This window comes from Panthera onca, chromosome B1 (genome assembly GCF_046562875.1).
Source record: "Panthera onca isolate mPanOnc1 chromosome B1, mPanOnc1 haplotype 2, whole genome shotgun sequence".
NCBI lineage: Eukaryota > Metazoa > Chordata > Mammalia > Carnivora > Felidae > Panthera > Panthera onca.
The window spans coordinates 99,932,491-99,947,418 of NC_138342.1; the positions used below are offsets into that span (position 1 = coordinate 99,932,491).

Below are 14,928 nucleotides of genomic sequence, written 5' to 3' on the forward strand. Positions count from 1 at the left end.
GGGGGGTGCGAGCTAATATTAAACAAAGCCTCAACAATTCAAAATGAAGCACTGTTCAAAGGCAGATCATTCACTTACATTAAACCTATTAATATGTTATCATTATACCATAAAACCAAAACATCTTACCAACTTTATCTCTTGATGTCACCAACTAATCCCAAATGCCCACAAATAACATATGGAGCTAAAAAAATGGCATTCTTGAAAACTTAATTTGACTATGTCACGTTGCTTCTTTCCTAAGATAGTTACTATTCCTATCTCTTTTTCCTTTCTTTTCTCTTCTCTCACTAATCATATTTACCATATTGTGCCCCAGAACTGAACATCACTTTGGCAAGTTGTATTCTGGCCAGGAGACTTTGCCATACTTTTTCAAACAGAGGCCAATGGTGAGAATAAAGGCAAAAAGATATATCACATTCTTCCAAATCGGAGTCTATGGGGTGGGGGGAAAGTTATTGGTTGTATATTAGATTTAATATTTCCCTTTCCAAAACGAATAATTAGAAACTTTATCTCCGCCCTTACTTTGCCTCTTTCTTGTAAATATGGTAACGCCCTCACGGCAAACTACCCTAGAGAACACACATCCACCTGACGAACACGCACACACAAACACACACAGTGGCCAGAGACGGGATCCAGGAACCCAGAGTGCAGCACCTCTCACGAAAACTACCCTCACGACAACCTTCACACACAAAGCTCGCCTCGCTAATTTAAAGTCACGGTACCAGGGCGCTTTGCCGGTGCCTCCGCGGCAGCCAGCCATCCCGCCGGGCAATACAAACGCGAACTCTCTCACACACTCTCTCACTCGCTCTCTTCAAGGAATACCTAAAGCCCTCAGCACGCCAGGCTGGCTCCCCGCCAGTCCCGAGCTGCCGCCGCCGCTGCCCCGGGGCCACTCACCGTGTCTGCAGTCGCAGTAGCCCCAGTCCACCTTGCCGTGGGCGTTCCCATAGAAGCACCAGGGTCTGCCCGCACCGTCCGGGCTCCGGCAGAAGTTGTGGCGCTGCCCTCGCAGCTGAGCCCAGCTCGCCGGGGGCGACCGTTCGAGGAAGGGTGGCACCTCTGCCCAGAGCAGACACGGGGCGCCGAAGTCCGTCACGTTGACCCAGGGCTCGCCGGCCGGGCAGTCCCCGGGGTGCGGCCCGGGCGTGCGCCCGGCATGGAGGGCGTGCAGGCGCTGGGCATGGGGCGCGGGCGGGGGGCGCGGGACGCGCGGGACGCGCGGGAGAGAGGGCGACGGAGGCGTTCTCTGTTGCCGCTGCTGGGTGGGAAGGTAGTAAGGGTGCGGGGGACCCGGAGGGAGCGAATGGCGATGACGGTGGTGGAGGGGATACCTGAGGACTAGATCAAAGCCGACCACTTCGGGGAGCGCCCCTAAAACCAGAGCCACCACGAAGCGGGCGAGCGTCATGGTGCCAGAGCAGCAGGGTTTGGTCCATGCTCCCCCGCTCCTCCGGTTCTGAAGAGGAGGAGAGGAGGGGGCGGAGGCGGGGCTGCAGCGTCCCTCGAATCCCCCACTCGAGTCCCCTCCCGCCCCCCGCGTGCCGACCGCCTTTCCCTCCCCACCTCGCCTCCCGCCACGGGTCCCGCGACGCGCCTCCGCTCCTGCCCCTCGGAAGCAACAGTGGGCCGTGAAATTTTGAGCTCGCTGAGACCAGGCTAGTGCAAAAGACTCGCAAAGAGAAGGCGCGGACTCCGCCGGGAGTGGTGGGGCCTGAGCCCCAGGTAGCCAGCGGTGGCTAGAGCCCGGGAACTCTGCCCCCTGGCTGCGGGCGCGGGACGCGCAGTCTCGCCCAGGAGCCGGACCTCTCCGCTTGGCCCCTACCGGGCTCCCGGCTGTCGCCGTCTCGCCGTCCGGGCCAGACCAGCTGCTGGCACCGCCGCAGCCTCGCTGTGCCGGAGCCAAGCCCGAGGGTGCCAATGCGGGGGAAGGTCTTGGCTGCCCCTGGCCGGCAGGCAACACGACCAGAGCCCCGCGTCTGGCGACTCCCAAGCTTGGCACCAGTCCCTGTAGCCGTCTCTCCTCCACCCCCATGCCCCCATGCCCTTCTCTAGTTTTCCTGGTTTTTAAATCTTCAGAAGTGTGGATGGATTTAGCTACAACTCTCCCCTGACAAGTCCCAGTATAAAAGTTAACAAAGCACGAGGAATGTTGAAGACATTTTACTGAAGTGTGAGCTCCTCAAGGACAAGACCACGTTTGATTTAGCCTTATATCCCGGTGCTTAACACTGTGCCCAACACTTATTAGACTCCAATAAACATTTGTTGAAATTAAATTCCTGAACTGACCCAGGGAAAGGAGCTTGAGCCTTTCTACTTCCTGCCTCCCACTTTCCACCGGGTGCCCTGGACAACACCAGTTGTTTGGTTATTACTGGGATTCAGTGAGGCCCTCTTAATACCAAATTTCCTTTCTAACCAGAGAAGACTTCATCCGTCCGGGTCTCCATCCTATCCAAAAGTCCATCCCTCTAACACCTGCCTCGTTTTTACAGGCCAAGCTACTTAAGCCTACACATTTGCCTCTCCAAAGTGGCCCCACTGCTGGCAATTTTGAAGCTGCAGTATTGGCTTGGCCTGACCTTAGTAGAGCCTTTCAACAGCCCCTCTCCCCCTCCCCAAAGAAGTTGGTTTGGAATTTTTTTTTTTTAATTACTGGAGCTGGATATTTTAGGATTTCTCCTTTCAGTTGTTCCTGACCATGCCCCTGAAGGTAAACAAGGAACAGGAAGGCCAAAGAGATGGTAATATTTTACTTTCTGGTAACCATTTGCAGGACCATATTGCCCCATAATATAATGTACCTCGAAGAAAATGTGAGCGTAACTTAAACATTTATTGTTAAAACCTAGGTTTCAATTAGAAACTGATTTAATTCCCTAACCTCGCTCAAATAATCCATTTTAACTTTCATGAATCATTTTATTGATTTTTTTCTCCACTCCTATTTAACAAAATATTTGATTTCATTTCACAATGAATTGGGTAAAAAGAATCTTAGGAATCCCAGACTGTATTTGTCAAATCTTTATTCAAAATGTTTTCAGGGGCGCCTGGGCAGGTCAGTCTGTTAAGACTCTTGATTGCTGCTCAGGTCATGATCTCATGGTTCATGAAACTGAGCCCTGTGTCGGGCTCTGTGCTGACAGAATGGAGCCTGCTTGGGACTCTCCCTCTCCCTCTCCCTCTCTCTCTCTCTCTCTCTCTCCCTCCCACTGCTTACTCTCTAACTCTCAAAATAAATAAATAAACAATTTTTAAAAAGATGTTTTTATCCAAGATGCTTTTATGCATTATTTTGGTTTTTTTTACTGATACTTTCCTGGCTCCAAAACCATAGTTAAAAATGGTACTTGTGAAAGATGAAATAGATCTCTGGAAGAGTTTGATTTACTTATTTAGGGTTCACCAATCACAGATTCTTGATATAATAGGGGACAATTCCAATAGAAGTTGTCCACTTGCTTCTCCACCTTCTGCCACCCGATTGGGCAGGGAAAGCTCATTGTGGGATTCTGGCTGGCCTGCTTAGATCCTGCCGCACTCCCTCACCTATATGGCTCCTCAACCAATTGTTTTCACACTTTGTGGGGGGTCTACTGGCAAACCTAGTTCTCACACATTTGTGTACCTTGAAGAGAGGGAAATAATGAAAGAGAAGATAGTAAAAGGGAAGATTGTTGGAACTCAATTCCAGAGAGGAGAGATGCTTGGGCAGGCTGGCCTCTCCTCCAGCGCCTGTATGACTTAAGAGGAGCTTGAGATTTCCCAAGGCCTACTTACATTTAACAGATTATAAAGCTGACATGTACAAAGTGGACTTACCCACAGAAAATTCCACATCTGGATTTAATCATCTACATTTTAAAATATCTTTCCTACACAATAAACTGGCATTCAGGCAGTTGGACTGTGAATTTAGGGGCCTCCATTTGGGCTTTGTCCTCTATTTTACAGGCAAAGTATGACCTAAACAGACCTGTGCTCTACATATTACTTCCCTCTTCTGTTAATATCTTCCTTTTCTCTCTTCTGTCATTCCTCTTTGCTGCTACCAACATGCAGATGTTTAGGATTTCCAATTCCCAATCCAATCCCTGAAATGCATTTCTTTCTCCCACCTCCACCACAGCACAGTGTGTGTTTGTGGGGAGGAGGGGTGTTTGCAAGGAGAAATTCTCTCCTTCTGCCTGGATTAGGCACTACCTAGCCACAGCACTCTCCTCAGATTCTCATTACCTCTATCAAAGCCAAAGGAAAGGGGGAGGCAACTCCATCTGGTAACAACTACAAAAACCCCACTGCTGATATTTTTTTTTTTTTTCCTGTCTTGCAATCCCTTCAGCAGAAACAAAGGAGCAACAAAAAGGAACTGACAGAAACAAGTATTTGACACCTTGCAGGCATTCCCCACCACAACACTTAGGAGGCCCCAGGAGGTCCCCAAAATACCCCTTGTCAGTTCTGCGACCTCACTGATTTCAGTCCCCAGAGCTCCACTACCCACAGCCTCAAACCCTAAAACCTAGAAGAGTGAACAGGGGAGTCTGCCTGCTCATATCACAGCAGGAAGGGTGGGCAGTCTTGGGGGGTAGGGGTGGGATACATGTATATCTGCATATCTGTATTTCCTATGCCAACTATGTTTTATGTATATAAACATTTGGTTTTATGGTTGTTTAGGAGATGATTTTACTGCACATATGTGATGGGTTGAAGAGCTCTTGTGTTGTTCTATTTGGAAATACAACCACTATGCATATTATTTTTACAGACTTCCAAAAACCAGTATACAAAATAACTTTTGGGAAAGTTCCATTTGCAATTTGGGTACTGCCTGTATTGGAAAAGCTAGGAGTTTTTGAACTTACGGCATAAAATCAGCATTTACTTGTACAATACCAAGTGCAAGAAATGTGTTAGAAGAACACTGAGCATTGCTCTTTCATATAAAAGGGGGGTGGGGATCAAATATGAAAGCCTGTGTAGGAACTGTTGGAGATTTGAAATTATAAGACATTATCAGGCTGATCTTTTAAAAATATTTTATGTTTAGTAATCTCTACACCCAGCGTGGGGCTTGAACTCACAACCCCAAGATTAAGAGCCGCATGCTCCACTGACTGAGCCAGCCAGGCACCCCAAAATTTTTATTTATTTATTTATTTTTAAATTTTTTTTTTAACGTTTATTTATTTTTGGGACAGAAAGAGACAGAGCATGAATGGGGGAGGGGCAGAGAGAGGGAGACACGGAATCTGAAACAGGCTCCAGGCTCCGAGCTGTCAGCACAGAGCCCGACGCGGGGCTCGAACTCACGGACTGCGAGATCATGACCTGAGCTGAAGTCTGCCGCTCAACCGACTGAGCCACCCAGGTGCCCCTTTATTTATTTATTTTTTTTTTAATTTTTTTTTTAACGTTTTATTTATTTTTGAGACAGAGAGAGACACAGCATGAACGGGGGAGGGGCAGAGAGAGAGGGAGACACAGAATCGGAAGCAGGCTCCAGGCTCTGAGCCGTCAGCCCAGAGCCTGACGCGGGGCTCGAACTCACGGACCGCGAGATCGTGACCTGAGCTGAAGTCGGACGCTTAACCGACTGAGCCACCCAGGCGCCCCTATTTATTTTTTAATGTTTATTTATTTTGAGAGAGAGAGAGCCCGAGTGAAGCAGGGGCAGGGAGAGATTAGAATCCCTTCACGCTATCAGTGCAAAGCACAACTCGGGGCTTGATCTCACGAACCTTGAGATCATGAGCTGAACTGAAATCAAGAGTTGTAAGCTTAACCAACTGAGCCATTCAGGCGCCTCTCTAACCTTGGTATAAAATTTATCTAACCTTGGTAATAAAAACCCTATATGGAAACTAATTCTATGGATTCATTTTCAGGACTACTCAAATAATACACACTAGTAGATAAGGAATATATATATATATATATATATATATATCATGAATTTCATATATATCTCAAAAAAATAGTTCCTTCAGCCTTGGAATCAAACTGATGCTCAGTCTGGCTCTAGCTCTAACTGTAGGATCTTAGATGAGTTCCCTTACTTCCCTAAGCCAAACGCTTGACAAAAGGGACAGTAATGGTACTGTAATGATAAATCCCTGTGTGGAATAATTGAGATAATGCACATAAACTGTTGAACACAGTACTCAATAAATGCCAACTATAGTATGGTAGTATATTATCAGTAACTGCCTTTGAATTCTTAACCCCTCAGATTTAGCCACCCCATGAAAACCTATGAACAAAGCAGGAAAATTTATTCAGAGCTCCCGTCCCACCAAGCTTGTGCCTCTTAGTATACCTCAGTAATTCCCCTCTTGGATCAGGGACAATCATGAGCATGCTCTAAGCTCCACTCACCTGAGAGTTTGTCCTCTCAGAGGTCTCTCTACCTCTCAACAAGTTTGGTCCCCAAAAGTCAATGAAACACTAAGTATTTTGGGTTAAAACACTTTTCCGGGGTGCCTGGGTGGCTCTGTCGGTTAGGTGGCCGACTTCGGCTCAGGTCATGATCTCGCGGTCCGTGAGTTCAAGCCCCGCGTTGGGCTCTGTGCTGACAGCTCAGAGCCTGGAGCCTGTTTCAGATTCTGTGTCTCCCTCTCTCTGACCCTCCCCTGTTCATGCTCTGTCTCTCTCTGTCTCAAAAATAAATAAACGTTAAAAAAAAAAATTAAAACACTTTTCCTGAGGAGTTTGCCAAAGTACGAGTGATTTTCAATTCCTCAGTTGCAAGTGGGAATAAACAGATTGGAGGAAAAGCAACACTAGAACTGCTCGTGAGTGATCTGGGAATCACAGAACCCAGTGCTGAAAAAGACTTAGAGCTCCAATTTTCTGTCAAATGCAGAAATCTTTGCCCAAAACCTCCTGATGAGTGGACTTCCAGCTATTTCTTGAAAACTACTGATGGGGAAAATTCTTACTTGGGAGCCAGCATACTCCATCTCTAGAAAGTCCAAATTGTTGGAAAAATCTCTGCTATTGAGTCGGAAACCTACTTTACCTAGCTGTGATTCTGTTTCTGTTCTACTGATTTAGTATTAGACCTGGGTTCAAATCCCTATTAAGTTTTTTGTTTCTTGGCCTCCAGGGGGCACAAAAGACTCTCCCTCACTTCTCTTAAAGGACCTTCAAGATAGAGATTTGCTGAAGGGGCAGATCCAAGAATAGTAATTAGTATACACTACTAGAGTCCTATTATCATTTAAGATGTAAATACGTCTGTATTCACATAAATAATCAATGCCCTATTTTCCTTCCTTATGCTTAGTGATTTTCCTCACTTCATCTTTGGATTCTTAACCATAATGTTGAGATTTGATTATGGGTTGAGGTTGAAAGGGAGAGACCGAAACTGGTTACCTGTTTGGCCTAGCTACTAGGAAAATATTTTGGGGTTTGGGGCCAAACCCCAGCTAATTGTAAAGAGCCTGCATTTGCCTGGATTGTCCTCAATGCAAAAATGTCCTCTGGGGAATGAACTGCCTGAGGCAATGCATGTGGGTAGGGGTGGAGATAGGATAAAGGGATCCTGGCTCCTAGTCATCCATCATTCACTACTAACCTTTCTAAATACAGTTTGCTTCTCTGTGATATAGAGAGAACAATTCCACTTAACAAAGTTGTGAGAATTAGAAACTGTTAATTAAGTGCTGGACAATGAGCAAATGACTAACATTTGAGTGTGTGAAGACAATTATCAGGACCCTCCTGTTTCTTCTAGCAGCCAAAATGGCAGGCAATAAACAGTCATTGAACAAATGAGACCTTCAGATAAAATGCAAATGAGCTTATAAATTTTTTTATAATATGGTAGCATGGCGACAACAAGAGAGATCACAAACCAGCAGCCAGCAAGATGGATGTGCCATCCCAATATATTTTATTTGGTACAGAATTATTTTTAAATTAATTTTCATGCATTTTAAAAATCAGTCGTTTGGGGTGCCTGGGTGGCTCAGTCGGTTAAGCGTCCGACTTCGGCTCAGGTCATGATCTTCTGGTACGTGAGTTCGAGCCCCACGTCGGGCTCTGTGCTGACAGCTCAGAGCCTGGAGCCTGTTTCAGATTCTTTGTCTCCCTCTCTCTCTGACCTTCACCCGTTCAAGCTCAGTCTCTCTCTGTCTCAAAAATAAATAAACGTGGGGTGCCTGGGTGGCTCAGTCGGTTAAGCGGCCGACTTCGGCTCAGGTCATGATCTCGCGGTCAGTGAGTTCAAGCCCTGCGTGGAGCTCTGTGCTGACAGCTCAGAGCCTGGAGCCTGTTTCAGATTCTGTGTCTCCCTCTCTCTGACCCTCCCCCATTCATGCTCTGTCTCTCTCTGTCTCAAAAATAAATAAACATTAAAAAAAAATTTTTTAAATAAATAAATAAACATTAAAACAAAATGTTTAAAAATCAGTTGTTTATCCATAAAATTATGGATCACCAGCTTCCCTAGTGTATCTGTTAGAATGCTTTTGGCTTCAAGTAAAAGAAACCTCAAATCCAACTGCCATAAAAGAAGGCATTTTAACAGATTTTATGACATCTTACAATAGGAAATACCAATTTCTCCAGGGTTGATGGCTTCAGTGCCTTACTGTGTCCTTGAAGCCCTAGGCTCTTTATCTCTCTGCTTGTTCATCTTCGTGTTGGCTGCATCTTAAACTCTCAACAAATAACAAGATGTTACAACTAGATAGAAAAAGGCTTGTTCTTTCTGTGCCTCTTTTCTTGAAGCAAAGAAATCTTTCCCAAAAGCTTCCTAAGAGATTTCTCCTCACACTCTTTTTATTACTAGATCACATGCCCATTCTTGAGCTGGCAGATAAGATAGACTTACTGTGATTAGCCTGGTCGAATTATCTGGAGTGTATTGGGTGCTTGGGAAGAGACTGAGCTATATATACTATACCTTGAAAAATGAAAAGATCTAGCAACATGGCAACCTAAATTCCCACAATTCCCAACAAATATCTATAACTGTCTCCATCCTTAGGCCTCGGGAACAGTCTTCAGTTTGTCATGGCCACGACCTGCCTGGATTTTCTAAGCATTTATGTTTATTCATCTAGTTTATACTTTGTTATTTGGCAGAAATTTCATGCTATAAACTATGATGTTTCACAGGCATTTCAGCTGACAGATTCTGGTGACTAATGAATGGGCAATTGTTCAGTATCTATAGCAAGATAACACATTTTTTGTCCCATAACTTAACAGCTTAAAAACAATAAGCATTTATTATTATCTCACAGTTTCTGAAAATCAGGAATCTGAGACTGGGTAAGCAGGGTGGTTCTGGTTCAAGGTCTCTCATGAAGTCACAGTCAAGATGTGGATGGGACTATAATCATCTGAAGGCTTACTAGCCTAGAGGATTGGCTTCCAAGCTCACTCATGAAATTGTTGGCTGAAGGCCTCAGTTCCTTACATATGAACTTCTCCATAGGGCCACTCACAACATGGCACTGGCTTACCCTAGTGCCAGTGACCCAGGAGAGCAAGAAAATGACCAAGACAGAGGCTGCAAAGACTTTTATGATCTAATCTCAGAAGCGACACATATTCTATCGTTCACGTAGTAAACTAACCCCAGAACAGTGTGGGAGACAACTACACAAGAGTGTGAATTCTGGGAGGTGGGGTCATTGGGTACCATCTCTAAGGCTGGTTACCATAGTTATATTCTGCATAATTGCTCTAACAGAAAATTTAAACCGATACTGTATTTGTAGGGTGGCTCTATGTATTTTACAAGTACTAAATATCTTAGGGAGTGCATTGTCGATTAAACAAATGTTTTACATAAAATACAGGGTCAGCTGCAAACAAAAGTGTCTGAATTTCCCCACAATTGCATCTCCCATGCTACTTTATGAGCAGATTCATTCTCGTTCCTCGTCTGGTTGCAAGAAAATAAAAGATTTTATCAATGAGTTCAAGTATCCAGCCTCCTAGTTAAAAGACTCCCAAGTGTATTAGCTACCTGATAAGACTACCTGTGTCAACCAGTCTGGAGTTATTAACATTTTAATGGGACAAAAGAATGCATGGAATGGACAAAGGAATTATGGGATTTCAGATATCCCTGAACTAAGTCCAGGAGAGCAGTAATTTGGATAAGGAAGATGCCTTTTGAAACTGTGTCATTTATAAGGCTGTCCATATTAGAATACATACAAAGAAACATAAAGCAAAACACAAATAGCCATGGTTTAATTTGATGAGAAGACTATAATCCTTTTCAGTTAAATTGTATTCACTATCTATAAAACAAACAAATCCCAGCTTTTGTAATGCAACAAAGTTTCTTGTTCAAGAAATTAAGCTACATGAGGGTGCCTGGGTGGCTCAGTTGGTTAAGCGTCCGATTTTGGCGCAAGTCATGATCTCACAGTCTGTGAGTTCGAGCCCTGCATCAGGCCCTGTGCTGACAGCTTGGAGCCTGGAGCCTGCTTCTGATTCTGTGTCTCCCTCTTTCTCTGCCCCTCCCCCGCTTATGCTCTGTCTCTCTCACTCTCAAAAATGAATAAATGTTAAAAAAAAATTTTTTTTAAAGAAATTAAGCTACACGCATTTCTGTTGTTTTCTATACACCCTCATCTGAACAAAAAACTCAAGGCATCAATAGGCCTATATTTATGCATAATGCTGCTGTAACAACTAGAAACAAAATTTGCTGGTAGAGCTGAAACTGAAATCAGAAAGAATTTTTTTCCCTCTCCTTTCATAAAACAGTTATATTGTGAAGGACATATGCCTTCATTTTTGTACTGAAAGATAGATACAGTTTTGAAACAGAGACTCATTGGCAGTATTTATAGCTAAGTTATGTAATAAAACCAACTCAGGGCATTAAAAATATGACGTTACTCCAGACTTGTCTTTATTTTTAGAAGGCTTAGAAACTTCTACCCAGTGTAGAAAGGCTCTACATATGACTCAATGTTCTTTGCTATCAAATGGTCATTAGAAAGATGAAATGTGGCCCGTCAGTCAACACGCAAAACAATACTTGGCACGTAGCATCACTTATGTTGGAGCTCACAGCTGAGTCTAAGCAGAGACAACTTTATGAAGATCTAAGATCCTAAAATAAGAAATATTAACTAGGAAGGTTTTGTTCAGTGATAGAATGGCTGTTAATGCAATGCGTATGTCTTGTGGAATGCCTGTCTTCAGAAATATTTTAAGTATATTATTTCAAAAAATCAAAAATAACTTTGAATGATGTTAACCTTTGGAACATAACTAGCTCAACAGGGCATATAATGATTAAAGCAGAAGGAAGAAACCTTCCAGAAACAGACCTTTTGAAGCGAAGAGTTTAAAATGTTTAAACATTGAAAACCAACAAAAAAACCTGCACAATAACATCAGTTTTAAGAAGATAAACAATGCCATGATTTCCAGTTTTTATCGTAATATGTAATAGTTTTTGAAAGCTATGATTTTGTACCTTATAGTTTTCTATAGTCTTTTTATTCTCAAAAGGTGTTTGACAAAGATTCAGAAAGAGAGCACAAAGACTAAAAAATACCTTTAATGTACACTCATTTAGTAACATCCGATCAATCACTTAAAGATATATTGACTGCTTCATAATGAAGGATAATTCTTCTCCAGTGGTTGGATGAATTTGTGTTGGTTGTAAGTAGGACCTTGAGTGAGGTATTAGATATTATTCATTTCTGGATCTTCACTATCTAGTACAAGCTTCTCAATAAATATTTTCCACCGACTACCTCCAGTCTCTTACCTAGTTCTCTTAGTGGTCAATGGCTTACCTTTGTGATATGGCTGGTTGGAGTTAAGTATATGAAACACAGTGGAATGCAGAGGGTTTTGTGGTTTTCCCCCCCACAAATTTGATGATTTTTATGAGAAATGTTAATAAAAACAAAGAAAATTTACTTTGTTTAGACTATTTTATTTTGCTACAAATATGCATTTTCCTGTTACATTTTAACTCCCTCACAAGATGAAATGGAACAATAATTCTAGAGGGATTATAACCTATACAATTTAAAGTTGTCTGGAGGGGCACCTGGGTGGCTCAGTCAGTTCAGCATTGGACTCTTGAATTTTGCTCAGGTCATCATCTCACATTTATGAGATAAGGTCCCACATCAGGCTCTGCGCTGGCAGTGCAGGGCCTGCTTGGGATTCTCTCTCCCCCTCTCTGTGCCCCTCCCCCACTCTTTCTCTCGCTCAAAACAAACAAATAACCATTAAAAAAATAAAATAAAATTGTCTGGAGACGCATTTGGGGCAACTTCAACACTTTTTTAAAAAGTGCTTTTTGTGAGGAGAATAAGTCATACAAATGGAAAATCATCAGGGAACTTATACAATCACAATGCATTTCTCTCTTATGAATGTAGAGAATTCTGAGATTTCACTATTTTTATTTTTGTTTTTATTATTCTTTTTAATATTTACTTATTCTTGAGGGAGAGAGACAGAGTGCAAGCAAGGGAGAGGCAGAGAGAGGGAGACACAGAATCTGAAACAAGCTCCAGGCTCCGAGCTGTCAGCACAGAGCCCAACATGGGGCTTGAACTCATGAGCCATGAGATCATGACCTGAACCAAAGTCAGATGCCTAACCAACTGAGCCACCCAGGCACCTCAAGATTTCACTGTATTTATATAGCTTCACTATAGCCCACTGTAGCTCGTGAAGCTGCAAGATTGTAAACAGTCTTACAAATAATTTTGAATGAAAAGTAAATTATTATGTTTAAATCAGCAAAAATGAACACATGCTATGTTCAAGAAAAACAAATAAATTGATCCAAGATTTTTGGAAGTTATAAAGTTGAAAAAAGATGTTATTAACAACATTGCTATATTTAAAAAAGAAAGAAATGGCATTAATAATGGAAAACCTCTCATTCTACCTCTCAAAGGAAAACCCTCATTCTCTACACTTGATTATTCATAAACCTAGGTAACTTTAAAGGGGTTGAGAATTTTTATGGTTGCTTGCTTTTTATTTGCCAGTAATGGAGCCATGACTTTTCTCTTTTTGTTTACCTCCTTATCTACCATGATGTGCTCTAAACTGAACAATGTTGCAAATGCCAAATCAAACTTTAGATAACCTAACACAGGAGCAAACTATAAGAAAGAGTTATAAATAATAAACCTGATATGTAAATATCAGATTTTAAAATACATCTTTATTTTTTCTGATTTGTCAGCTAGTTGAACTCTAGCTCATTTTCAAAGCTTACTTTAGCAGCGTAAAACATTTTTTTTATTAAAAAAAATATTTTTTACATTTATTTACTGTTGAGAGACAGAGTGAGACAAAGCACAAGCCGGGGAGGGACAGAGAAAGAAGGAGACACAGAATCTGAAGCAGGCTTCAGGCTCCGAGCAAGCATTCAGCATAGAGCCCGACGCGGGGCTAGAACCCATGAACCGTGATATCATGGCCTGAGCCTAAGTCGGTCACTTAACCAACTGAGCCACTCAGGCACCCCAGCAGCATAAAAGTTATAACAGGGGAACAGTCAAAGTACTTTCTTGACAATTTAGGCAATAATAAGGGTTGATATTTATTGAACACATTCTGTTCAAGTTCCTGCACTAACCACATTATGAATCATTTATTTTATATATATTAATGCTTTCCATATTCTGTAATATAGCTGTTATTATCCTACTGAAAAAAGAAAAGAAAAGAAAATGGAGGCATAGAGGGTTTCATCACCTTGCCCAAATCTACACAGGCACTAAGTGACTAGCATGAGACGCCTCGGCAGGCCTGTAACCACTACATTATAGAACAGAAAATAAGTTTTATTTTTAAGTGACTTCTCCTAATTGTTATCTTCAACTATAAATTTCAGTACATACATTCAATTCACCATTTCGCAAAGGCAAAGATCCTGGTAGACCTCACTAACCTACGAAGCTGTGTAAAGCTGACAGCTACAATCAGGCTCTAGTGACTGCAGCTATGCAGCCATACAACTCAGAAAAGCAGATCTGAGGGACTTGAATTCTTCGGGCCTAGTGACTGAGTTTATCAGGCAGGTTTCCACACTTGAGCACCAGCTGAATATATATACGGTATATGGCCTGTTGAAAAGAGGGACCACTAACTGCCACTGAGCTGAACACCTGACCTGGTTACGATTTTTATCACATAGTTCCAATGGCTAGTTCTAATGGCAGAAGTTGGCACTTATCAACGCAGCCTCTGGCCTCAGGATAGCTTGGGTTCAATTCATCTCAGCAGCCTGATATCAATTTGATCATTTGGGCAAGTTACATAACCTCTCTAAGTGTCCTAAAATTATTATGAGAATTAAGTGGGATAATTTTTGTACAGCACTTACTTGGGACCTGGCCTTTTTTGTTTGTTTGTTTGTTTGTTTGTTTGAGGGGGGATCAAAACAGTATTAATTAAAGAGAAATTGAGGAGGGTTTAGTTCATAAATTATTATTATTGAAAATAATAAATGGCTATTTGAAAACTGCTGGCCACTAACAGAAACACTTTCAAAGAAATTGTGTATTTATTATGCCATATTATGCAATGCAGTTATTAAGGGTTAAGCTGTTCACCCTGATTCTGCTTCTTACTACTCAAGTGGCATCAGGCAAGTTGCTTACTTGTAACTTTTAGCTCGGTTTACTCATGTATAAAATGAGGATAATTCTAATACCTATCTCAGAGATGATCATTGTTTGATGATTAAACAAACTAACACAATAACAACATGGTACCTGGCATATAGTAAGTTCTGTATAAATGATGGCTATTGGCATTATTTACTATTATTATTATTATTAAAAAAACAAGTACAGAATAAGAAATCTCAAGTTCTGGTGAGGGGAGATGAATATTGGCTTTTCTTTACCACTTTTAACTGAATATGGCCAC

At 42.3% G+C, this 14,928-nt stretch overlaps 1 protein-coding gene and 1 long non-coding RNA gene across 5 annotated transcripts in view; both read right to left on the reverse strand.

The window, feature by feature from the left end:
• The window catches only part of PRSS12 (serine protease 12), a 75,828-nt gene extending 74,133 nt beyond the window's left edge, over positions 1-1,695 (reverse strand). For 2 of the 4 annotated variants that reach the window (XM_060654304.3, XM_078445795.2), the window contains exons 1-2: positions 1,585-1,695; positions 919-1,477 (exon numbers count right to left, since the gene is read on the reverse strand). In XM_060654304.3, coding sequence (XP_060510287.1) covers positions 919-1,429 — 511 coding nt within the window. In that variant the 5' untranslated portion in view covers positions 1,430-1,477; positions 1,585-1,695. The remainder of the gene's footprint in view (positions 1-918; positions 1,478-1,584) is intronic. The other 2 variants (XM_081795566.1, XM_060654302.3) reach the window with 2 other exon arrangements.
• LOC144616145 (uncharacterized) overlaps positions 1-14,928 on the reverse strand; it is a 251,109-nt gene that overhangs the window by 177,243 nt on the left and 58,938 nt on the right. The gene's annotated exons all lie outside the window — the stretch shown is intronic.